The sequence below is a fragment of the Patagioenas fasciata genome, chromosome 29, assembly GCF_037038585.1.
Source record: "Patagioenas fasciata isolate bPatFas1 chromosome 29, bPatFas1.hap1, whole genome shotgun sequence".
Taxonomy (NCBI): domain Eukaryota; kingdom Metazoa; phylum Chordata; class Aves; order Columbiformes; family Columbidae; genus Patagioenas; species Patagioenas fasciata.
In genome coordinates, this window is record NC_092548.1 from 5,637,138 (window position 1) to 5,661,364 (window position 24,227).

Below are 24,227 nucleotides of genomic sequence, written 5' to 3' on the forward strand. Positions count from 1 at the left end.
TGGATATTTCGGGGTCCCCCCATTCCGGGGGTCACTAAGGGGGTGTCCCCCTATTCTGGGGGGCACTGAGGGGTCAATTTTGGGGTCTCAGGAGGTGTTTTGGGGCCATTTCTGGACCATTTTGGGTCATTTCTGGCCCATTTTGGGGCCATTTCTCCCCCATTTCCAGACCCATTTACCCCCACATGCAGTTGTTTTGGGGTCCCCCCATTTCAGGGTGCAATAAGGGGGTGTCCCCCTATTCTGGGGTGCACTGAGGGGGTCCCCCCATTCTGGGGTGCACTAAGGGGTCAATTTTGGGGTCTCAGGAGGTGTTTTGGGGGCTGTTTTTGGACCATTTTAGGGCCATTTCTGGACGATTTTGGGCCATTTCTGACCCACTTTAGGGCCATTTCTTGCCCGTTTTCCCCCATTTCTGGGCCCGTTTTCCCCCACCTGTGGATATTTCGGGGTCCCCCCATTCCGGGGGTCACCAAGGGGGTGTCCCCATTGCAGGGGGAGGTGATGAACCTGCTGATGTTCCTGTCCACGTGGGACGGGAAGGTGCCCCAACCCGCCATCCTCAAACCTCGGCCCCTCTGGACCGGGAAGCAAATCTTCTCGCTCATCATCCCCGGGCACATCAACTGCATCCGCACCCACAGCACCCACCCCGACGACGAGGACAGCGGGCCCTACAAGCACATCTCCCCCGGGGACACCAAGGTGGGGGGCCGGGGGGGTCCTGGGGGGCGTTTGGGGGGTCCTGGAGGGGGTTTGGGGGGTCCTGGGGGCATTTTGGGGTGATTTTGGGGGGCTTTGGGCAACCTAATGAGGATCAGAAGCTCCTCTCTTACCCAGGGATACCATGGTGGAGATGGGGGGATCTGGGGAGCTATGGGGGGTTTGGGGGTTCAGAGGGGATCTAAGGGGGTTCAGAGGGGATTTTGGGGGGTTCAGAGGGGATTTTGGGGGGTTCAGAGGGGATTTTGGGGGGTTCTGGGGGCGTTGGGTACCCCAATGATGGGGACAGAGGTCCCTATGAACACATCTTGCCTGGGGACACCAAGGTGGGGACAGGGGAGTTTGGGGGGTTATGGGGAGTTATGGGGGTTCAGAGGGGATCTAAGGGGGTCTTTGGGGGTTCAGAGGGGATTTTGGGGGGTTCAGAGGGGATTTTGGGGGGTTCTGGGGGCGTTGGGTGCCCCAATGATGGGGACAGAGGTCCCTGTGTCACCCAAGGACACCAAGGTGGAGATGGGAGGATCTGGGGAGCTATGGGGGGTTTGGGGTGCTATGGGGGGTTTGGGGGTTCAGAGGGGATCTAAGGGGGTTCAGAGGGGATTTTGGGGGGTTCAGAGGGGATTTTGGGGGGTTCTGGGGGGGTTGGGTACCCCAATGATGGGGACAATGGTCCCTATGAACACATCTTGCCTGGGGACACCAAGGTGGGGACAGGGGGGTTTGGGGGGTTATGGGGAGTTATGGGGGTTCAGAGGGGATCTAAGGGGGTCTTTGGGGGTTCAGAGGGGATCTAAGGGGGTCTTTGGGGGTTCAGAGGGGATTTTGGGGGGTTCTGGGGGCGTTGGGTGCCCCAATGATGGGGACAGAGGTCCCTGTGTCACCCAAGGACACCAAGGTGGAGATGGGAGGATCTGGGGAGCTATGGGGGGTTTGGGGTGCTATGGGGGGTTTGGGGGTTCAGAGGGGATCTAAGGGGGTTCAGAGGGGATTTTGGGGGGTTCTGGGGCATTTGGGGGTCCTGGGGGGTTCAGACACCCCAATGATGGGGACAGAGGTCCCTGTGTCACCCAAGGACACCAAGGTGGAGATGGGGGGATCTGGGGAGCTATGGGGGGTTTGGGGTGCTATGGGGGGTTTGGGGGTTCAGAGGGGATCTAAGGGGGTTCAGAGGGGATTTGGGGTCTCAGGGGGATTTAGGGGGGTTCTGGGGGGATTTGGGGGGGTTCAGACACCCCAATGATGGGGACAGAGGTCCCTATGAACACATCTTGCCTGGGGACACCAAGGTGGGGACAGGGGGGTTTGAAGGGTTATGGGGAGTTTGGGGGTTCAGAGGGGATCTAAGGGGGTCTTTGGGGGTTCAGAGGGGATTTTGGGGGGTTCAGAGGGGATTTTGGGGGGTTCTGGGGGCGTTGGGTGCCCCAATGATGGGGACAATGGTCCCTACAAGCACATCTCCCCCGGGGACACCAAGGTGGGGGGCCTGGGGGGTCCTGGGGGGGTTTGGGGGGTCCTGGAGGGGGTTTGGGGGGTCCTGGGGGGTCCTGGATACCCCAATGATGGGGATAATGGTCCCTATGAACACATCTTGCCTGCCCCCCCATTATCGGGGTGCTGCCCCCCCCCATTGTCAGGGTGCTGCCCCCCCCCCCCCCCCATTTTGGGGTACTGACCCCATTATTGGGGCCCTGACCCTGTTTGGGGTGCTGACCCCATTTAGGGGCACTGACCCCCATTATTGGGGTGCTGCCCCTGTTATTGGGGCCCTGACCCCATTATTGGGGCTCTGACCCTGTTTGGGGTGCTGACCCCATTTAGGGGCACTGACCCCCCATTATTGGGGTGCTGCCCCTGTTATTGGGGTGCTGACCCTGTTTTGAGGCCCTGACCCTGTTTGGGGTGCTGACCCCATTTAGGGGCCCTAACCCCCCATTATCGGGGTGCTGCCCCCCCCATTATCGGGTGCTGCCCCCCCCATTATTGGGGTGCAACCCCCCCATTATCATGGTGCTGCCCCCCCAATATCGGGGTGCTGCGCCCCCATTATTGGGGTGCTACCCCCTCATTGTCAGGGTGCTGCCCCCCCAATATCGGGGTGCTGCCCCCCCATTATTGGGGTGCTACCCCCCCATTATCAGGGTGCTGCCCCTCCATTATCGGGGTGCTACCCCCCCATTTTGGAGGTGCTGCCCCCCCATTATTGGGGTGCTGCCCCCCCATTATGGAGGTGCTGCCCCCATTGTCGAGGTGCTGCCTGCTCCCATTATCAAGGTGCTACCCCCTGCATTTTGGGGTGCTTCCCCCCCATTATCAGGGTGCTCCCCCCCAATATTGGGGTGCTACCCCCCCCACTATCAGGGTGCTGCCCCCCCAATATTGGGGTGCTACCCCCCCCATTGTCAGGGTGCTGCCCCCCAATATTGGGGTGCTACCCCCCCCACTATCAGGGTGCTGCCCCCCCAATATTGGGGTGCTACCCCCCCCATTGTCAGGGTGCTGCCCCCCCAATATTGGGGTGCTGCCCCCCCCACTATCAGGGTGCTGCCCCCCCATTTTCAGGGTGCTGACCCCATTGTCGAGGTGCTGCCTGCTCCCATTATCAAGGTGCTACCCCCCATTATTAAGGTGCTACCCCCTGCATTTCGGGGTGCTACCCCCTGCATTTTGGGGTGCTACCCCCCCCATTATGGAGGTGCTGCCTCCCCATTATTGGGGTGCTACCCCCCCATTATGGAGGTGCTGCCCCCATTATCGAGGTGCTGCCTGCTCCCATTATCAGGGTGCTACCCCCTGCATTTTGGGGTGCTACCCCCCCATTATTGGGGTGCTACCCCCCCCATTGTTGAGGTGCTACCCCCCCCATTATGGAGGTGCTGCCCCCCATTATTGGGGTGCTACCCCCCCATTATGGAGGTGCTGCCCCCATTATCGAGGTGCTGCCTGCTCCCATTATCAGGGTGCTACCCCCTGCATTTTGGGGTGCTACCCCCCCATTATTGGGGTGCTACCCCCCCCATTGTTGAGGTGCTACCCCCCCATTATGGAGGTGCTGCCCCCCATTATTGGGGTGCTACCCCCCCATTATGGAGGTGCTGCCCCCATTATCGAGGTGCTGCCTGCTCCCATTATCAGGGTGCTACCCCCTGCATTTTGGGGTGCTACCCCCCCATTATCGGGGTGCTACCCCCCCCATTATTGGGGTGCTACCCCCCCCATTATGGAGGTGCTGCCTGCTCCCATTATCAGGGTGCTACCCCCCATTATCGAGGTGCTACCCCCTGCATTTTGGGGTGCTGCCCCCCCATTATTGGGGTGCTACCCCCCCCATTATTGGGGTGCTACCCCCCCATTATGGAGGTGCTGCCCCCATTGTCGAGGTGCTGCCTGCTCCCATTATCAGGGTGCTACCCCCCATTATCAGGGTGCTACCCCCTGCATTTTGGGGTGCTGCCCCCCCATTATTGGGGTGCTACCCCCCCCATTGTTGAGGTGCTACCCCCCCCATTATGGAGGTGCTGCCCCCCCACTATTGGGGTGCTACCCCCCCATTATGGAGGTGCTGCCCCCATTATCGAGGTGCTGCCTGCTCCTATTATCAGGGTGCTACCCCCCATTATCAGGGTGCTACCCCCATTATCGAGGTGCTACCCCCTGCATTTTGGGGTGCTACCCCCCCAATATGGCGGTGCTGCCCCCCCCGATTCCATGGCAGGTGGTGGTGGAGAACGGGGAGCTGATCATGGGCATCCTGTGCAAGAAGTCGCTGGGCACCTCGGCCGGGTCGCTGGTGCACATCTCGTACCTGGAGATGGGCCACGACACCACGCGCCTCTTCTACAGCAACATCCAGACCGTCATCAACAACTGGCTGCTCATCGAGGGTGCGTGAGGGAAGGGCTTGAACCCCCTTTTTTGGGGACCCCAGTGACCATAAGTGGGGTTCAGGGGGTCTGGGGAACCCCCCAGGGTCAGCTATGGAACCCCCCAGGGTCATCTATGGGACCCCTTGGGATCCCCAACGTGGTGGGACTGGGGTGCCCATGATGGTCTTGGGGACACAAGGGCTTGAACCCCATTATTTGGGGACCCCAGTGACCATAAGTGGGGTTCAGAGGGTCTGGGGAACCCCCCAGGGTCACCTATGGGACCCCTTGGGATCATCTGTGGAACCCTCTGAGATCCCCAATGTGGTGGGACTGGGGTGCCCATGATGGTCTTGGGGACACAAGGGCTTGAACCCCATTATTTGGGGACCCCAGTGACCATAAGTGGGGTTCAGGGGGTCTGGGGAACCCCCCGGGGTCACCTATGGAACCCCCCAGGGTCATCTCTGGAACCCGTGAGATCCCCAACGTGGTGGGACTGGGGTGCCCATGATGGTCGTGGGGACCCAAGGGTTATGGGGGGGCTTGAACCCCCTTTTTTGGGGACCCCAGTGACCATAAGTGGGGTTCAGGGGGTCTGGGGAACCCCCCAGGGTCATCTATGGAACCCCTTGAGATCCCCAATGTGGTGGGACTGGGGTGCCCATGATGGTCTTGGGGACACAAGGGCTTGAACCCCATTTTTTGGGTGCTCCATTGACCATAAGTGGGGTTCGGGGGGTCTATGGGACCCCCCGGGGTCATCTATGGAACCCCCCAGGGTCATCTATGGAACCCCTTGAGATCCCCAACGTGGTGGGACTGGGGTGCCCATGATGGTCATGGGGACACAAGGGTTATGGGGGGGCTTGAACCCCCTTTTTTGGGGACCCCAGTGACCATAAGTGGGGTTCAGAGGGTCTGGGGAACCCCCCAGGGTCACCTATGGGACCCCTTGAGATCCCCAATGTGGTGGGACTGGGGTGCCCATGATGGTCGTGGGGACACAAGGGCTTGAACCCCATTATTTGGGGGCTCCATTGACCATAAGTGGGGTTTGGGGGGTCTATGGAACCCCCCAGGGTCATCTATGGAACCCTCTGAGATCCCCAATGTGGTGGGACTGGGGTGCCCATGATGGTCTTGGGGACACAAGGGTTATGGGGGGGCTTGAACCCCCTTTTTTGGGGACCCCAGTGAGCATAAGTGGGGTTCAGGGGGTCTGGGGAACCCCCCAGGGTCAGCTATGGAACCCCCTGGGGTCACCTATGGAACCCCCCAGGGTCATCTATGGGACCCCTTGAGATCCCCAATGTGGTGGGATTGGGGTGCCCATGATGGTCTTGGGGACACAAGGGCTTGAACCCCATTATTTGGGGGCTCCATTGACCATAAGTGGGGTTTGGGGGGTCTATAGAACCCCCCAGGGACACCACGCGCCTCTTCTACAGCAACATCCAGACCGTCATCAACAACTGGCTGCTCATCGAGGGTGTGTTGGGAAGGTCTTGAACCCCCTTTTTTGGGGACCCCAGTGAGCAGAAATGGGGTTCAGGGGGTCTATGGAACCCCCCGGGGTCATCTATGGGACCCCTTGGGATTCCCAATGTGGTGGGACTGGGGTGCCCATGATGGTCGTGGGGACACAAGGGTTATGGGGGGACTTGAACCCCATCATTTGGGGGCTCCATTGACCAGAAATGGGGTTTGGGGGGTCTGGGGAACCCCCCAGGGTCAGCTCGGGGGGCTGGGGAACCCCCCAGGGTCATCTATGGAACCCCTTGAGATCCCCAACGTGGTGGGACTGGGGTGCCCATGATGGTCTTGGGGACACAAGGGCTTGAACCCCATTATTTGGGGACCCCAGTGAGCATAAGTGGGGTTCAGGGGGTCTGGGGAACCCCCCGGGGTCAGCTATGGAACCCCCCAGGGTCACCTATGGGACCCCTTGGGATCATCTATGGAACCCCTTGAGATCCCCAATGTGGTGGGACTGGGGTGCCCATGATGGTCTTGGGGACACAAGGGTTATGGGGGGGCTTGAACCCCCTTTTTTGGGGACCCCAGTGACCAGAAATGGGGTTCAGGGGGTCTGGGGAACCCCCCAGGGTCAGCTCGGGGCGCTGGGGAACCCCCCAGGGTCAGCTATGGGACCCCTTGGGATCATCTGTGGAACCCTCTGAGATCCCCAATGTGGTGGGACTGGGGTGCCCATGATGGTCTTGGGGACACAAGGGCTTGAACCCCATTATTTGGGGGCTCCATTGACCATAAGTGGGGTTTGGGGGGTCTGGGGAACCCCCCGCGGTCAGCTATGGGACCCCTTGGGATCATCTATGGAACCCCTTGAGATCCCCAATGTGGTGGGACTGGGGTGCCCATGATGGTCTTGGGGACACAAGTGTGTTGGGAAGGTCTTGAACCCCCTTTTTTGGGGACCCCAGTGAGCATAAGTGGGGTTCAGGGGGTCTGGGGAAGCCCCCAGGGTCAGCTCGGGGTGCTGGGGAACCCCCCAGGGTCAGCTATGGGACCCCTCAGGGTCATGTATGGAACCCTCTGAGATCCCCAATGTGGTGGGACTGGGGTGCCCATGATGGTCGTGGGGACACAAGGGTTATGGGGGGGCTTGAACCCCATTATTTGGGGACCCCAGTGACCAGAAATGGGGTTCAGGGGGTCTGGGGAACCCCCCAGGGTCAGCTCGGGGGGCTGGGGAACCCCCCGGGGTCACCTATGGGACCCCTTGGGATCATCTGTGGAACCCTCTGAGATCCCCAATATGGTGGGATTGGGGTGCCCATGATGGTCGTGGGGACACAAGTGTGTTGGGAAGGTCTTGAACCCCCTTTTTTGGGGACCCCAGTGACCAGAAATGGGGTTCAGGGGGTCTGGGGAACCCCCCGGGGTCATCTATGGGACCCCTTGGGATTCCCAATGTGGTGGGACTGGGGTGCCCATGATGGTCTTGGGGACACAAGGGTTATGGGGGGACTTGAACCCCATCATTTGGGGGCTCCATTGACCAGAAATGGGGTTTGGGGGGTCTGGGGAACCCCCCAGGGTCAGCTCGGGGGGCTGGGGAACCCCCCAGGGTCATCTATGGAACCCCTTGAGATCCCCAATGTGGTGGGACTGGGGTGCCCATGATGGTCGTGGGGACACAAGGGCTTGAACCCCATTATTTGGGGGCTCCATTGACCATAAGTGGGGTTTGGGGGGTCTATGGAACCCCCCAGGGTCATCTATGGAACCCCCCAGGGTCATCTATGGAACCCCTTGAGATCCCCAACGTGGTGGGACTGGGGTGCCCATGATGGTCGTGGGGACACAAGGGCTTGAACCCCATTATTTGGGGACCCCAGTGACCATAAGTGGGGTTCAGGGGGTCTGGGGAACCCCCCGGGGTCATCTATGGAACCCCCCAGGGTCACCTATGGGACCCCTTGGGATTCCCAATGTGGTGGGACTGGGGTGCCCATGATGGTCGTGGGGACACAAGGGCTTGAACCCCATTATTTGGGGGCTCCATTGACCATAAGTGGGGTTTGGGGGGTCTGGGGAACCCCCCAGGGTCATCTATGGAACCCCCCAGGGTCATCTATGGAACCCCTTGAGATCCCCAGTGTGGTGGGACTGGGGTGCCCATGATGGTCTTGGGGACACAAGGGCTTGAACCCCATTATTTGGGGGCTCCATTGACCATAAGTGGGGTTTGGGGGGTCTATGGAACCCCCCAGGGTCATCTATGGAACCCCTTGAGATCCCCAACGTGGTGGGACTGGGGTGCCCATGATGGTCTTGGGGACACAAGGGCTTGAACCCCATTATTTGGGGGCTCCATTGACCAGAAATGGGGTTCAGGGGGTCTGGGGAACCCCCCAGGGTCAGCTCGGGGCGCTGGGGAACCCCCCAGGGTCACCTATGGAACCCCCCAGGGTCATCTATGGAACCCCTTGAGATCCCCAATGTGGTGGGACTGGGGTGCCCATGATGGTCTTGGGGACACAAGGGCTTGAACCCCATTATTTGGGGGCTCAATTGACCAGAAATGGGGTTTGGGGGGTCTATGGAACCCCCCGCGGTCAACTATGGGACCCCTTGGGATCCCCAATGTGGTGGGACTGGGGTGCCCATGATGGTCGTGGGGACACAAGGGTTATGGGGGGGCTTGAACCCCCTTTTTTGGGGACCCCAGTGACCAGAAATGGGGTTCAGGGGGTCTGGGGAACCCCCCGGGGTCATCTATGGAACCCCCCGGGGTCACCTATGGAACCCCTTGAGATCCCCAATGTGGTGGGACTGGGGTGCCCATGGTGGTCTTGGGGACACAAGGGCTTGAACCCCATTTTTTGGGGGCTCCATTGACCATAAGTGGGGTTTGGGGGGTCTATGGAACCCCCCAGGGTCATCTATGGGACCCCTTGAGATCCCCAATGTGGTGGGACTGGGGTGCCCATGATGGTCTTGGGGACACAAGGGCTTGAACCCCATTATTTGGGGACCTCAGTGACCATAAGTGGGGTTCAGGGGGTCTGGGGAACCCCCCGGGGTCACCTATGGAACCCCCCAGGGTCATCTGTGGAACCCTCTGAGATCCCCAACGTGGTGGGACTGGGGTGCCCATGATGCTCTTGATGTCATTTCTTGGGGACACAAGGGCTTGAATCCCCTTTTTGGGGGACCCCAAGTTTCTTGGGGGGGGGGCAGCTGGATGCTGAGGGTCCCCCCGATGTGGGGGTCACCCCGATGTGTCCCCCCAGGTCACACCATCGGCATCGGTGACTCCATCGCTGACGCCAAGACCTACCAGGACATCCAGAACACCATCAAGAAGGCCAAGCAGGACGTCATCGAGGTGATTTTGGGGGGGTCCCCAACTTTTTGGGGGGGTCCCCAACCTTTTGGAGGGGTCCCCAAGCTTTTGGGGATGTCCCCAAGCTCTGGGAGGGGGTGTCCAACCTTTTTGGGGGTCCCCAACCTTTTGGAGGGGTCCCCAGGCTTTTGAGAGGGTCCCCAAGCTTTTGGGGTGGTCCCCAAGCTTCTGGGGGGGTCCCCAATGTTTGGAGGGGTCCCCAGGCTTTTGGAGGGGTCCCCAAGCTTTTGGGGTGGTCCCCAAGCTTCTGGGGGGGTCCCCAATGTTTTGGGGGGTCCTCAACCTTTTGAGGGGTCCCCAAGCTTTTGGGGTGGTCCCCAAGCTTCTGGGGGGGTCCCCAATGTTTTGGGGGGTCCTCAACCTTTTGGAGGGGTCCCCAAGCTTTTGGGGATGTCCCCAAGCTCTGGGAGGGGGTCCCCAACCTTTTTGGGGGTCCCCAACCTTTTGGAGGGGTCCCCAGGCTTTTGAGGGGTCCCCAAGCTTTTGGGGTGGTCCCCAAGCTTCTGGGGGGGTCCCCAATGTTTTGGGGGGTCCCCAACCTTTTGGAGGGGTCCCCAGGCTTTTGGGGTGGTCCCCAAGCTTCTGGGGGGGTCCCCAACCTTTTGGAGGGGTCCCCAAGCTTCTGGGGTGGTCCCCAATGTTTTGGAGGGGTCCCCAGCCTTTTGGAGGGGTCCCCAAGCTTTTGGAGGGGTCCCCAAGCTTTTGGGGATGTCCCCAAGCTCTGGGAGGGGGTCCCCAACCTTTTTGGGGGTCCCCAACCTTTTGGAGGGGTCCCCAGGCTTTTGAGAGGGTCCCCAAGCTTTTGGGGTGGTCCCCAAGCTTCTGGGGGGGTCCCCAATGTTTTGGGGGGTCCCCAACCTTTTGGAGGGGTCCCCAGGCTTTTGGGGTGGTCCCCAAGCTTCTGGGGGGGTCCCCAATGTTTTGGGGGGTCCCCAACCTTTTGGAGGGGTCCCCAGGCTTTTGGGGTGGTCCCCAAGCTTCTGGGGTGGTCCCCAAGCTTCTGGGGGGGTCCCCAACCTTTTGGAGGGGTCCCCAAGCTTTTGGAGGGGTCCCCAAGCTTTTGGGGATGTCCCCAAGCTCTGGGAGGGGGTGTCCAACCTTTTTGGGGGTCCCCAACCTTTTGGAGGGGTCCCCAGGCTTTTGAGGGGTCCCCAAGCTTTTGGGGTGGTCCCCAAGCTTCTGGGGGGGTCCCCAATGTTTTGGGGGGTCCTCAACCTTTTGAGGGGTCCCCAAGCTTTTGGGGTGGTCCCCAAGCTTCTGGGGGGGTCCCCAATGTTTTGGGGGGTCCCCAACCTTTTGGAGGGGTCCCCAAGCTTCTGGGGTGGTCCCCAATGTTTTGGGGGGTCCTCAACCTTTTGAGGGGTCCCCAGGCTTTTGGAGGTGTCCCCAAGCTTTTGGGGATGTCCCCAAGCTCTGGGAGGGGGTCCCCAACCTTTTTGGGGGTCCCCAACCTTTTGGAGGGGTCCCCAGGCTTTTGAGAGGGTCCCCAAACTTTTGGGGGAGCTTCCCAAGCTTCTGGGGGGGTCCCCAATGTTTTGGGGGGTCCCCAGGCTTTTGGAGGGGTCCCCAAGCTTTTGGAGGTGTCCCCAACGTTTTGGGGATGTCCCCAAGCTCTGGGAGGGGGTGTCCAAGCTTTTTGGGGGTCCCCAACCTTTTGAGGGGTCCCCAGGCTTTTGAGAGGGTCCCCAAGCTTTTGGGGTGGTCCCCAAGCTTCTGGGGGTGTCCCCAACCTTTGGGGGGTCCCCAGGCTTTTGGGGGGGTCCCCAATCTTTTTGAGGGTCCCTAAGTTTCTGGGGTGCTCCCCAAACTTCAGGGCGTTCTTGGGGGGCCGTTTTGGGGGCGTTTTGTGGCGTTTTCGGGGGCATTTTGGTATCATTTTTGGGGGCGTTTTTGGGGACACTTTCGGTTGTTTTGGGGGTCATTTTGGGGGCACTTTGGGGGCGCTTTGGGGCGTTTTCCGGGGCGCTTTTGGGGCGTTTCTGGAGCATTTTGGGGACCTTTTGGGGCGTTTTTGGGGCATTTTGGGGGCATTTCGGGGCGTTTTTGGGGGCGCTTTGGGGCGTTTTCCGGGGCGCTTTTGGGGCATTTCTGGAGCATTTTGGGGGCCTTTTGGGGCATTTTGGGGGCGTTTCGGGGCGTTTTTGAGGCGTTTTTGGGGCGTTTTGGGGGCGTTTCGGGGCGTTTTTGAGGCGTTTTTGGGGCATTTCTGGAGCATTTTGGGGGCCTTTTGGGGCATTTTGGGGGCGTTTCGGGGCGTTTTTGGGGGCCTTTTGGGGGTGTTTTCCGGGGCGCTTTTGGGGCGTTTCTGGAGCATTTTGGGGACCTTTTGGGGCATTTTGGGGGCGTTTTGGGGCGTTTTTGGGGCATTTTGGGGGCGCTTTGGGGCGTTTTCCGGGGCGCTTTTGGGGCGTTTCTGGAGCATTTTGGGGACCTTTTGGGGCGTTTCTGGAGCATTTTGGGGCGTTTTTGGGGCATTTTGGGGGCGCTTTGGGGCGTTTTCCGGGGCGCTTTGGGGCGTTTTCCGGGGCACTTTTGGGGCATTTCTGGAGCATTTTGGGGACCTTTTGGGGGCGTTTCGAGGCATTTTTGGGGGCGCTTTGGGGCGTTTTCCGGGGCGCTTTTGGGGCATTTCTGGAGCATTTTGGGGACCTTTTGGGGCATTTTGGGGGCGTTTCGGGGGCATTTTGGGGCGTTTTTGAGGCGTTTTTGGGGCATTTTGGGGGCGTTTCGGGGCGTTTTTGAGGCGTTTTTGGGGCGTTTTTGGGGTGTTTTGGGGCCATTTTTGGGGTGACGCTGTTCCGGGGGGGCCGCAGGTGATCGAGAAGGCCCACAACAACGAGCTGGAGCCCACGCCGGGGAACACGCTGCGCCAGACCTTCGAGAACCAGGTCAACCGCATCCTCAACGACGCGCGCGACAAGACCGGCTCCTCCGCCCAGAAATCGCTCTCCGAGTACAACAACTTCAAGTCCATGGTCGTCTCGGGCGCCAAGGGCTCCAAGATCAACATCTCACAGGTCTTTGGGGGGCTCCATGGGGTCTTGGGGGGCTCCATGGGGTCTTGGGGGCTCTTGGGTGGCTCCACAAGGTCTTGGGGGACTTCATGGTCTTGGGGAGTTCCATGGGCTCTTGGGGGGCTCCTTAGGGTCTTGGAGGACTCCATAGGGTCTTGGGGAGTCTTGGGGAGCTCCATGGGCTCTTTGGGAGCTCCATAGGGTCTTGGGGAGCTCCATAGGGTCTTGGGAAGCTCCATAGGGTCTTGGGGAGCTCCATGGGCTCTTGGAGGTTTCTCTGGGGTCTTGTGGAGCTCCATAGGGTCTTGGGGAGCTCCATAGGGTCTTGGGAAGCTCCATAGGGTCTTGGGGAGCTCCATAGGGTCTTGGGGAGTTCCATGGGCTCTTGGAGGTTTCCATGGGGTCTTGAGAGCTCTATAGGGTCTTAGGGAGCTCCATAGGGTCTTGGAGGTTTCCATGGGCTCTTGGGAGTTCCATGGGGTCTTGAGAGCTCCATAGAGTCTTGGGGAGCTCCATAGGGTCTTGGGGAGCTCCATGGGCTCTTGGAGGTTTCTATGGGGTCTTGAGAGCTCCATGGGGTCTTGGGAAGCTCCATAGGGACTTGGGGGGCTCCATGGGTTCTTGGAGGTTTCCATGGGGTCTTGGGGAGCTCCATAGGGTCATGGGGGGCTCCATAGGGTCTTGGGAGTCTCTATAGAGTTTTGGGGGGCTCCATGGTCTCTTGAGAGTTCCATGTGCTCTTGAGGAGTCTTGGGGGGCTCCGTGGGCCACCCAGAAATCGCTCTCCGAGTACAACAACTTCAAGTCCATGGTCGTCTCGGGCGCCAAGGGCTCCAAGATCAACATCTCACAGGTCTTTGGGGGGCTCTGTAGGCTCTTGGGGGGCTCCATGGGGTCTTGGGGGGCTCCACAAGGTCTTGGGGGGCTCCATGGTCTTGGGGAGTTCCATGGGCTCTTGGGAGGCTCCATAGGGTCTTGGAGGACTCCATAGGGTCTTGGGGAGCTCCATGGGCTCTTGGAGGTTTCTGTGGGGTCTTGGGGAGCTCCATGGGCTCTTGGAGGTTTCTATGGGGTCTTGTGGGGCTCCATAGGGTCTTGGGAAGCTCCATGGGCTCTTGGGAAGCTCCATAGGGTCTTGGGGAGCTCCATAGGGTCTTGGGGAGTTCCATGGGCTCTTGGAGGTTTCCATGGGGTCTTGAGAGCTCCATAGGGTCTTGGGGAGCTCCATAGGGTCTTGGGGAGCTCCATGGGCTCTTGGAGGTTTCTATGGGGTCTTGGGGAGCTCCATAGGGTCTTGGGGGGCTCTATAGAGTCTTGGGGAGCTCCACAGGGTCTTGGGGGACTCCATGGTCTTGGGAGTTCCATGTGATCTTGGGGGGCTCTATAGAGTCTTGGGGAGCTCCATAGGGTCTTGGGGAGCTCCATGGGCTCTTGGAGGTTTCTATGGGGTCTTGGGAGCTCCATAGGGTCTTGGGGGACTCCATAGGGTCTTGTGGAGTCTTGGGGAGCTCCATGGGCTCTTTGGGAGCTCCATAGGGTCTTGGAGGGCTCCATGGGCTCTTGGAGGTTTCCATGGGGTCTTGGGGAGCTCCATAGGGTCTTGGGGGGCTCTATAGAGTTTTGGGAGGCTCCATGGTCTCTTGAGAGTTCCATGTGCTCTTGGGGGGCTCCATGGGCTCTTGGGGGGCTCCATGAGGTTTTGGGGGGTGTCCCCATTGTTCCCCCACCCATAACTGGTCACCATGATGTTCCACCATGACCATCGCATTGACCTTGACCATCTCCCACCTCCCCATGGGGCCATTCCCCAGGGACTTCAATGACCATTATGGGGTCTGGGGGTGCCGATGTCCCCCCTCCCCACACATTGTCCCCCAATGACATTGTCCTGCATCCACAACTGATCACCATGATGTTCCACCATGACCTTGACCATCACATTGACCATCTCCCATGTCCCCTGGGGCCATTCCCCAAGGACTTTAACGACCATTATGGGGTCTGGGGGTGCCAATGTCCCCATGTCATTGTCTCCACATCCACCACTGGTCACCATGATGTTCCACCATGACCATCACCTTGACCATCACCTTGACCTTGACCATCTCCCACCTCCCCATGGGGCCATTCCCCAAGGACTTCAAAGACCATTATGGAGTCTGGGGGTGCCAATGTCCCCACTCCCCCCACATTGTCCCCCAATGACATTGTCCTGCATCCACAACTGATCACCATGATGTTCCACCATGACCTTGACCATCACATTGACCATCTCCCATGTCCCCTGGGGCCATTCCCCAAGGACTTCAATGACCATTATGGGGTCTGGGGGTGCCAATGTCCCCATGTCATTGTCTCCACATCCACCACTGGTCACCATGATGTTCCACCATGACCATCACCTTGACCTTGACCATCTCCCATGTCCCCATGGGGCCATTCCCCAAGCACTTCAATGACCATTATGGGGTCTGGGGGTGCCGATGTCCCCCCTCCCCACACATTGTCCCCCAATGACATTGTCCTGCATCCACAACTGATCACCATGATGTTCCACCATGACCTTGACCATCACATTGACCATCTCCCATGTCCCCTGGGGCCATTCCCCAAGCACTTCAATGACCATTATGGAGTCTGGGGGTGCCAATGTCCCCACTCCCCCCACATTGTCCCCCAATGACATTGTCCTGCATCCACGACTGATCACCATGATGTTCCACCATGACCTTGACCATCACATTGACCATCTCCCATGTCCCCTGGGGCCATTCCCCAAGGACTTTAACGACCATTATGGGGTCTGGGGGTGCCGATGTCCCCATTTCCCCCACATTGTCCCCCAATGACATTGTCCTGCATCCACAACTGATCACCATGATGTTCCACCATGACCTTGACCATCACATTGACCATCTCCCATGTCCCCTGGGGCCATTCCCCAAGGACTTCAATGACCATTATGGGGTCTGGGGGTGCCGATGTCCCCATGTCATTGTCTCCACATCCACCACTGGTCACCATGATGTTCCACCATGACCATCACCTTGACCTTGACCATCTCCCATGTCCCCTGGGGCCATTCCCCAAGCACTTCAATGACCATTATGGAGTCTGGGGGTGCCAATGTCCCCACTCCCCCCACATTGTCCCCCAATGACATTGTCCTGCATCCACAACTGATCACCATGATGTTCCACCATGACCTTGACCATCACATTGACCATCTCCCATGTCCCCTGGGGCCATTCCCCAAGGACTTCAATGACCATTATGGAGTCTGGGGGTGCCAATGTCCCCACTCCCCCCACATTGTCCCCCAATGACATTGTCCTGCATCCACAACTGATCACCATGATGTTCCACCATGACCATCGCATTGACCTTGACCATCTCCCATGTCCCCTGGGGCCATTCCCCAAGCACTTCAATGACCATTATGGGGTCTGGGGGTGCCGATGTCCCCATGTCATTGTCTCCACATCCACCACTGGTCACCATGATGTTCCACCATGACCATCACCTTGACCTTGACCATCTCCCACCTCCCCATGGGGCCATTCCCCAAGCACTTCAATGACCATTATGGAGTCTGGGGGTGCCAATGTCCCCATTCCCCCCACATTGTCCCCCAATGACATTGTCCTGCATCCACAACTGATCACCATGATGTTCCACCATCACCTTGACCATCACATTGACCATCTCCCATGTCCCCATGGGGCCATTCCCCAAGCACTTCAATGACCATTATGGAGTCTGGGGGTGCCAATGTCCCCACTCCCCCCACATTGTCCCCCAATGACATTGTCCTGCATCCACAACTGATCACCATGATGTTCCACCATGACCATCGCATTGACCTTGACCATCTCCCATGTCCCCTGGGGCCATTCCCCAAGCACTTCAATGACCATTATGGGGTCTGGGGGTGCCAATGTCCCCATGTCATTGTCTCCACATCCACCACTGGTCACCATGATGTTCCACCATGACCATCACCTTGACCTTGACCATCTCCCATGTCCCCTGGGGCCATTCCCCAAGCACTTCAATGACCATTATGGAGTCTGGGGGTGCCGATGTCCCCCCTCCCCACACATTGTCCCCCAATGACATTGTCCTGCATCCACAACTGATCACCATGATGTTCCACCATGACCATCACATTGACCTTGACCATCTCCCATGTCCCCTGGGGCCATTCCCCAAGCACTTCAATGACCATTATGGAGTCTGGGGGCTCCGCCGCCCCCAACCCCGCTCACCGCGTCCCCCGCCGTGTCCCCCCCAGGTGATCGCGGTGGTGGGACAGCAGAACGTGGAGGGCAAGCGCATCCCGTTCGGGTTCAAGCACCGCACGCTGCCCCACTTCATCAAGGACGACTACGGCCCCGAGAGCCGCGGCTTCGTGGAGAACTCCTACCTGGCCGGCCTCACGCCCACCGAGTTCTTCTTCCACGCCATGGGGGGGCGCGAGGGGCTCATCGACACCGCCGTCAAGACCGCCGAGACCGGTCAGTGACCCCCGCGGGACCCCAGACCCATGGCCTGCCCCACGGAGGCCCCAGACCCATAGCCTGCCCCACAGAGGCCCCAGACCCACGTGGTGTCCCATGGAGACCCCAGACCCATATCCTGCCCCATGGAGACCCCAGACCCATATCCTGCCCCATGGAGACCCCAGAGCCACGTTGTGGCCCACAGAGCCCCCAGACCCACGTGGTGTCCCATGGAGACCCCAGAGCCCCATCATGACCCATGGAGACCCCAGACCCATATCCTGCCCCATGGAGACTCCAGAGCCACATTGGGTCCTGGGGAGACCCCAGACCCACGTTGTGTCCCATGGAGACCCCAGACCCACGTGGTGTCCCATGGAGACCTCAGAGCCCCATCATGACCCATGGAGACCCCAGACCCATATCCTGCCCCATGGAGACCCCAGAGCCACATTGTGGCCCACAGAGCCCCCAGACCCACGTGGTGTCCCATGGAGACCCCAGACCCATATCCTGCCCCATGGAGACTCCAGAGCCACATTGGGTCCTGGGGAGACCCCAGACCCATGTTGTGTCCCACAGAGCCCCCAGACCCACGTTGTGTCCCATGGAGACCTCAGAGCCCCATCATGACCCATGGAGACCCCAGACCCATATCCTGCCCCATGGAGACTCCAGAGCCACATGGTGTCCCATGGAGACCCCAGACCCACATTGTGTCCCATGGAGACCCCAGACCCACGTTGTGTCCCACAGAGCCCCCAGACCCACGTGGTGTCCCATGGAGACCCCAGACCCACGTCCTGCCCATGGAGACCCCAGACCCACATCATGACCCAGGGAGACCCCAGACCCATATCCTGCCCCATGGAGACTCCAGACCCACATTGTGCCCCACGGAGACCCCAGACCCACATTGTGCCCCATGGACACCCCAGACCCACATTGTGTCCCATGGAGACCCCAGACCCACATTGTGCCCCACGGAGACCCCAGACCCACGTCCTCCCCCATGGAGACCCCAGACCCACATTGTGCCCCACAGAGTCCCCAGACCCACGTCCTGCCCCATGGAGACCCCAGACCCACGTCCTGCCCCATGGAGACCCCAGACCCACATTGTGCCCCATGGAGACTCCAGACCCACATTGTGCCCCACGGAGACCCCAGACCCACATTGTGCCCCACAGAGACCCCAGACCCACATTGTGCCCCACGGAGACCCGAGACCCACATTGTACCCCATGGAGAACCCAGATCCACGTCCTCCCCCATGGAGACCCCAGACCCACATTGTGACCCATGGAGACCCCAGAGCTACGTCCTCCCCCATGGAGACCCCAGACCCACATTGCACCCCACGGAGACCCCAGACCCACATTGTGCCCCACGGAGACCCCAGACCCACGTCCTGCCCCATGGAGACCCCAGACCCACATTGTGCCCCACGGAGACCCCACACCCACATTGCATCCCACAGAGCCCCCAGACCCCCATTGCATCCCAGTCAGTCCCCCAGACCCACATCCCACCCCAGATGCCCCCAGGACCCCCCGTGCCCCCACGTCCCCCCGCGTCCCCTCACGTCCCCGCGTCCCCGCGTCCCAGGGTACATCCAGCGGCGCCTGATCAAGTCGATGGAGTCGGTGATGGTCAAGTACGACGCCACGGTGCGGAACTCCATCAACCAGGTGGTGCAGCTGCGCTACGGCGAGGACGGGCTGGCCGGGGAGAGCGTGGAGTTCCAGAACCTGGCCACGCTCAAGCCCTCCAACAAGGCCTTCGAGAAGAAGTGAGCACCCACAACCATGGGGCAGGGGGCCCGGGGGCACCAGGGTGGTTCTTCAAGGGGTTGGAAGAGTTTTGGGGTCACCATGTTGGTTCTTCTAAGGGTTGGATCCATCTCAGGGTCTTCAAGTTGGTTCTTTAAGGAGTTGGATCCATTTTGGGTCTCCAAGTTGGTTCTTCCAAGGGTTGGACCCATCTTAGGATCTTCAATTTGGACCATTTTGGGGTCTCCAAGTTGGTTCTTCCAAGGGTTGGAAGAGTTTTGGGGTCACCACGTTGGTTCTTCTAAGGGTTGGAAGAGTTTTGGGGTCACCAAGTTGGTTCTTCCAAGGGTTGGATCCATCTCAGGGTCTTCAAGTTGGTTCTTCAAGGGGTTGGAAGCGTTTTGGGGTCACCAAGTTGGTTCTTCTAAGGGTTGGATCCATCTCAGGGTCTTCAAGTTGGACCATTTTGGGGTCACCAAGTTGGTTCTTCTAAGGGTTGGAAGAGTTTTGGGGTCACCACGTTGGTTTTTCTAAGGGTTGGACCCATCTCAGGGTCTTCGTGGGGTTGGATCCATTTTGGGGTCACCACGTTGGTTCTTCCAAGGGTTGGAAGAGTTTTGGGGTCACCACGTTGGTTCTTCTAAGGGTTGGATCCATCTCAGGGTCTCCAAGTTGGTTCTTCAAGGGATTGCACCCATTTTGGGGTCACCAAGTTGGTTCTTCCAAGGGTTGGATCCATCTCAGGGTCTCCAAGTTGCACCATTTTGGGGTCCCCAAGTTGGTTCTTCCAAGGGTTGGAAGTGTTTTGGGGTCACCAAGTTGGTTCTTTAAGGGGTTGGACCCATCTCAGGGTCTTCAAGTTGGTTCTTCAAGGGGTTGGAAGCGTTTTGGGGTCACCAAGTTGGTTCTTCCAAGGGTTGGATCCATCTCAGGGTCTCCAAGTTGGACCATTTTGGGGTCACCAAGTTGGACCCATCTTAGGGTCTTCAAGTTGGACCATTTTGGGGTCACCAAGTTGGTTCTTCCAAGGCTTGGAAGAGTTTTGGGGTCACCACGTTGGTTCTTCTAAGGGTTGGACCCATTTTGGGGTCACCAAGTTGGTTCTTCTAAGGGTTGGATCCATCTCAGGGTCTTCAAGTTGGTTCTTCAAGGGGTTGGAAGCGTTTTGGGGTCACCAAGTTGGTTCTTCTAAGGGTTGGATCCATCTCAGGGTCTTCAAGTTGGACCATTTTGGGGTCACCAAGTTGGTTCTTCAAGGGGTTGGAAGAGTTTTGGGGTCACCAAGTTGGTTCTTCCAAGGGTTGGATCCATCTCAGGGTCTTCAAGTTGGACCATTTTGGGGTCACCAAGTTGGTTCTTCCAAGGGTTGGAAGAGTTTTGGGGTCACCACGTTGGTTCTTCCAAGGGTTGGACCCATTTTGGGGTCACCAAGTTGGTTCTTCTAAGGGTTGGATCCATCTCAGGGTCACCAAGTTGGTTCTTCAAGGGGTTGGAAGCGTTTTGGGGTCCCCAAGTTGGTTCTTCCAAGGGTTGGAAGCGTTTTGGGGTCACCATGTTGGTTCTTCCAAGGGTTGGATCCATCTCAGGGTCTCCAAGTTGGACCATTTTGGGGTCACCAAGTTGGTTCTTCAAGGGGTTGGAAGAGTTTTGGGGTCACCAAGTTGGTTCTTCCAAGGGTTGGATCCATCTCAGGGTCTTCAAGTTGGTTCTTCAAGGGGTTGGAAGAGTTTTGGGGTCACCACGTTGGTTCTTCCAAGGGTTGGATCCATCTCAGGGTCTTCAGGTTGGACCATTTTGCGGTCACCAAGTTGGTTCTTCCAAGGCTTGGAAGAGTTTTGGGGTCACCAACTTGGTTCTTCCAAGGGTTGGACCCATTTTGGGGTCCCCAAGTTGGTTCTTCCAAGGGTTGGACCCATTTTGGGGTCACCAAGTTGGTTCTTCAAGGGGTTGGAAGAGTTTTGGGGTCCCCAAGTTGGTTCTTCCAAGGGTTGGAAGCGTTTTGGGGTCACCAAGGTGGTTCTTCTAAGGGTTGGATCCATCTCAGGGTCTTCAGGTTGGACCATTTTGGGGTCACCATGTTGGTTCTTTAAGGAGTTGGACCCATTTTGGGGTCACCACGTTGGTTCTTCCAAGGGTTGGAAGAGTTTTGGGGTCACCAAGTTGGTTCTTCTAAGGGTTGGATCCATCTCGGGGTCACCACGTTGGTTCTTCCAAGGGTTGGATCCATCTCAGGGTCTCCAAGTTGGACCATTTTGGGGTCTCCAAGTTGGTTCTTCAAGGGGTTGGATCCATTTTGGGGTCACCAAGTTGGTTCTTCAAGGGGTTGGACCCATTTTGGGGTCACCACGTTGGTTCTTCTAAGGGTTCCCAGCTCCAGTGTCCCCCCAATGTCCCCAATGTCCCCCCCGTGTCCCCAGGTTCAAGTTCGACTACAGCAACGAGCGGGCGCTGCGGCGGACGCTGCAGGAGGAGCTGGTCAAGGACGTGCTCTCCAACGCCCACATCCAGAACGAGCTGGAGCGCGAGTTCGAGCGCATGCGCGAGGACCGCGAGGTGCTCAGGGTCATCTTCCCCACCGGGGACAGCAAGGTGACCCCAGAACCCCCCGGGACACCCCCCGGGACACCCCAGAACCCCCTGGGACACCCCAGGACACCCCAAAACCCCCCCAGATGCCACCACCCCCATCCTGCACCCCAATGTCCATGGGGACGTCCCACCAGCTCCTGGCTCATTGTCCCCACCAGGGACACCAAGGTGACCCCAAAACCCCCCAGGACACCCCCTGGGACACCCCAGAACCCCCTGGGACACCCCAGGACACCCCAAAACCCCCTAAGATGCCACCACCCCCATCCTGCACCCCAATGGCCATGGGGACGCCCCAGGACACCCCCTGGGACACCCCAAAACCCCCTGGGACACCCCCCGGGACACCCCAGAACCCCCTGGGACACCCCAGGACACCCCAAAACCCCCTGAGATGCCACCACCCCCATCCTGCACCCCAATGTCCATGGGGACGTCCCACCAGCTCCTGGCTCATTGTCCCCACCAGGGACAGCGAGGTGACCCCAAAACCCCCCTGGACACCCCAAAACCCCCCTGGACACCCCATGGGACACCCCAGAACCCCCTGGGACACCCCAGGACACCCCAAAACCCCCTAAGATGCCACCAACCCCATCCTGCACCCCAATGTCCATGGGGACGTCCCACCAGCTCCTGGCTCATTGTCCCCACCAAGGACAGCAAGGTGACCCCAAAACCCCTCTGGACACCCCAAAACCCCCCGGGACACCCCATGGGACACCCCAGAACCCCCTGGGACACCCCAGGACACCCCAAAACCCCCCAAGATGCCACCACCCCCATCCTGCACCCCAATGTCCATGGGGACGTCCCACCAGCTCCTGGCTCATTGTCCCCACCAGGGACAGCAAAGTGACCCCAAAACCCCTCTGGACACCCCAAAACCCCCCTGGACACCCCCCGGGACACCCCAGAACCCCCTGGGACACCCCAGGACACCCCAAAACCCCCTAAGATGCCACCAACCCCATCCTGCACCCCAATGTCCATGGGGGCGTCCCACCAGCTCCTGGCTCATTGTCCCCACCAGGGACAGCGAGGTGACCCCAGAACCCCCCAGGACACCCCAAAACCCCCTGGACACCCCCCGGGACACCCCAGAACCCCCTGGGACACCCCAGGACACCCCAAACCCCCCCAAGATGCCACCACCCCCATCCTGCACCCCAATGTCCATGGGGACGTCCCACCAGCTCCTGGCTCATTGTCCCCACCAGGGACAGCGAGGTGACCCCAAAACCCCCCTGGACACCCCAAAACCCCCTGGGACACCCCCTGGGACACCCCAGAACCCCCTGGGACACCCCAGGACACCCCAAAACCCCCTAAGATGCCACCACCCCCATCCTGCACCCCAATGTCCATGGGGACGTCCCACCAGCTCCTGGCTCATTGTCCCCACCAGGGACAGCAAAGTGACCCCAAAACCCCTCTGGACACCCCAAAACCCCCCTGGACACCCCCCGGGACACCCCAGAACCCCCTGGGACACCCCAGGACACCCCAAAACCCCCTAAGATGCCACCACCCCCATCCTGCACCCCAATGTCCATGGGGACGTCCCACCAGCTCCTGGCTCATTGTCCCCACCAGGGACAGCGAGGTGACCCCAAAACCCCCCCGGGACACCCCAAAACCCCCCTGGACACCCCATGGGACACCCCAGAACCCCCTGGGACACCCCAGGACACCCCTAAACCCCCTAAGATGCCACCACCCCCATCCTGCACCCCAATGTCCATGGGGACGTCCCACCAGCTCCTGGCTCATTGTCCCCACCAGGGACAGCAAGGTGACCCCAAAACCCCCCAGGACACCCCGAAAACCCTCAGGACACCCCCCAGGACACCCCAGAAGACCCCAGGGTGCCCCAAAACCCCCTGGGACACCCCAGGACACCCCAAAACCCCCCAAGATGCCACCACCCCCATCCTGCACCCCAATGTCCATGGGGACGTCCCACCAGCTCCTGGCTCATTGTCCCCACCAGGGACAGCAAAGTGACCCCAAAACCCCTCTGGACACCCCAAAACCCTCAGGACACCCCCCAGGACACCCCAGAACCCCCTGGGACACCCCAGGACACCCCAAAACCCCCTAAGATGCCACCAACCCCATCCTGCACCCCAATGTCCATGGGGACGTCCCACCAGCTCCTGGCTCGTTGTCCCCACCAGGGACAGTGAGGTGACCCCAAAACCCCCCTGGACACCCCCAAACCCCCCTGGACACCCCATGGGACACCCCAGAACCCCCTGGGACACCCCAGGACACCCCAAACCCCCCAAGATGCCACCACCCCCATCCTGCACCCCAATGTCCATGGGGACGTCCCACCAGCTCCTGGCTCATTGTCCCCACCAGGGACACCAAGGTGACCCCAAAACCCCCCAGGACACCCCCAAAACCCTCAGGACACCCCATGGGACACCCCAGAAGACCCCAGGGTGCCCCAGAACCCCCTGGGACACCCCAGGACACCCCAAAACCCCCCAAGATGCCACCACCCCCATCCTGCACCCCAATGTCCATGGGGACGTCCCAACAGCTCCTGGGTCATTGTCCCCACCAGGGACAGCGAGGTGACCCCAAAACCCCTCTGGACACCCCAAAACCCCCCTGGACACCCCATGGGACACCCCAGAACCCCCTGGGACACCCCAGGACACCCCAAAACCCCCCAAGATGCCACCACCCCCATCCTGCACCCCAATGTCCATGGGGACGTCCCACCAGCTCCTGGCTCATTGTCCCCACCTGGGACAGCGAGGTGACCCCAAAACCCCCTGGGACACCCCAAAACCCCCTGGGACACCCCAGAACCCCCTGGGACACCCCAGGACACCCCAAAACCCCCTAAGATGCCACCACCCCCATCCTGCACCCCA

The 24,227-nt window shown here is 59.6% G+C and overlaps 1 protein-coding gene across 1 annotated transcript in view; it reads left to right on the forward strand.

Annotated features, from left to right (window-relative positions):
* POLR2A (RNA polymerase II subunit A) overlaps window positions 1–24,227 on the forward strand; it is a 75,693-nt gene that overhangs the window by 21,101 nt on the left and 30,365 nt on the right. The window contains exons 11-17 of the mRNA XM_065859058.2: window positions 496–705; window positions 4,436–4,604; window positions 9,347–9,441; window positions 12,273–12,476; window positions 16,768–16,990; window positions 18,584–18,767; window positions 21,165–21,336. Coding sequence (XP_065715130.2) covers window positions 496–705; window positions 4,436–4,604; window positions 9,347–9,441; window positions 12,273–12,476; window positions 16,768–16,990; window positions 18,584–18,767; window positions 21,165–21,336 — 1,257 coding nt within the window. The remainder of the gene's footprint in view (window positions 1–495; window positions 706–4,435; window positions 4,605–9,346; window positions 9,442–12,272; window positions 12,477–16,767; window positions 16,991–18,583; window positions 18,768–21,164; window positions 21,337–24,227) is intronic.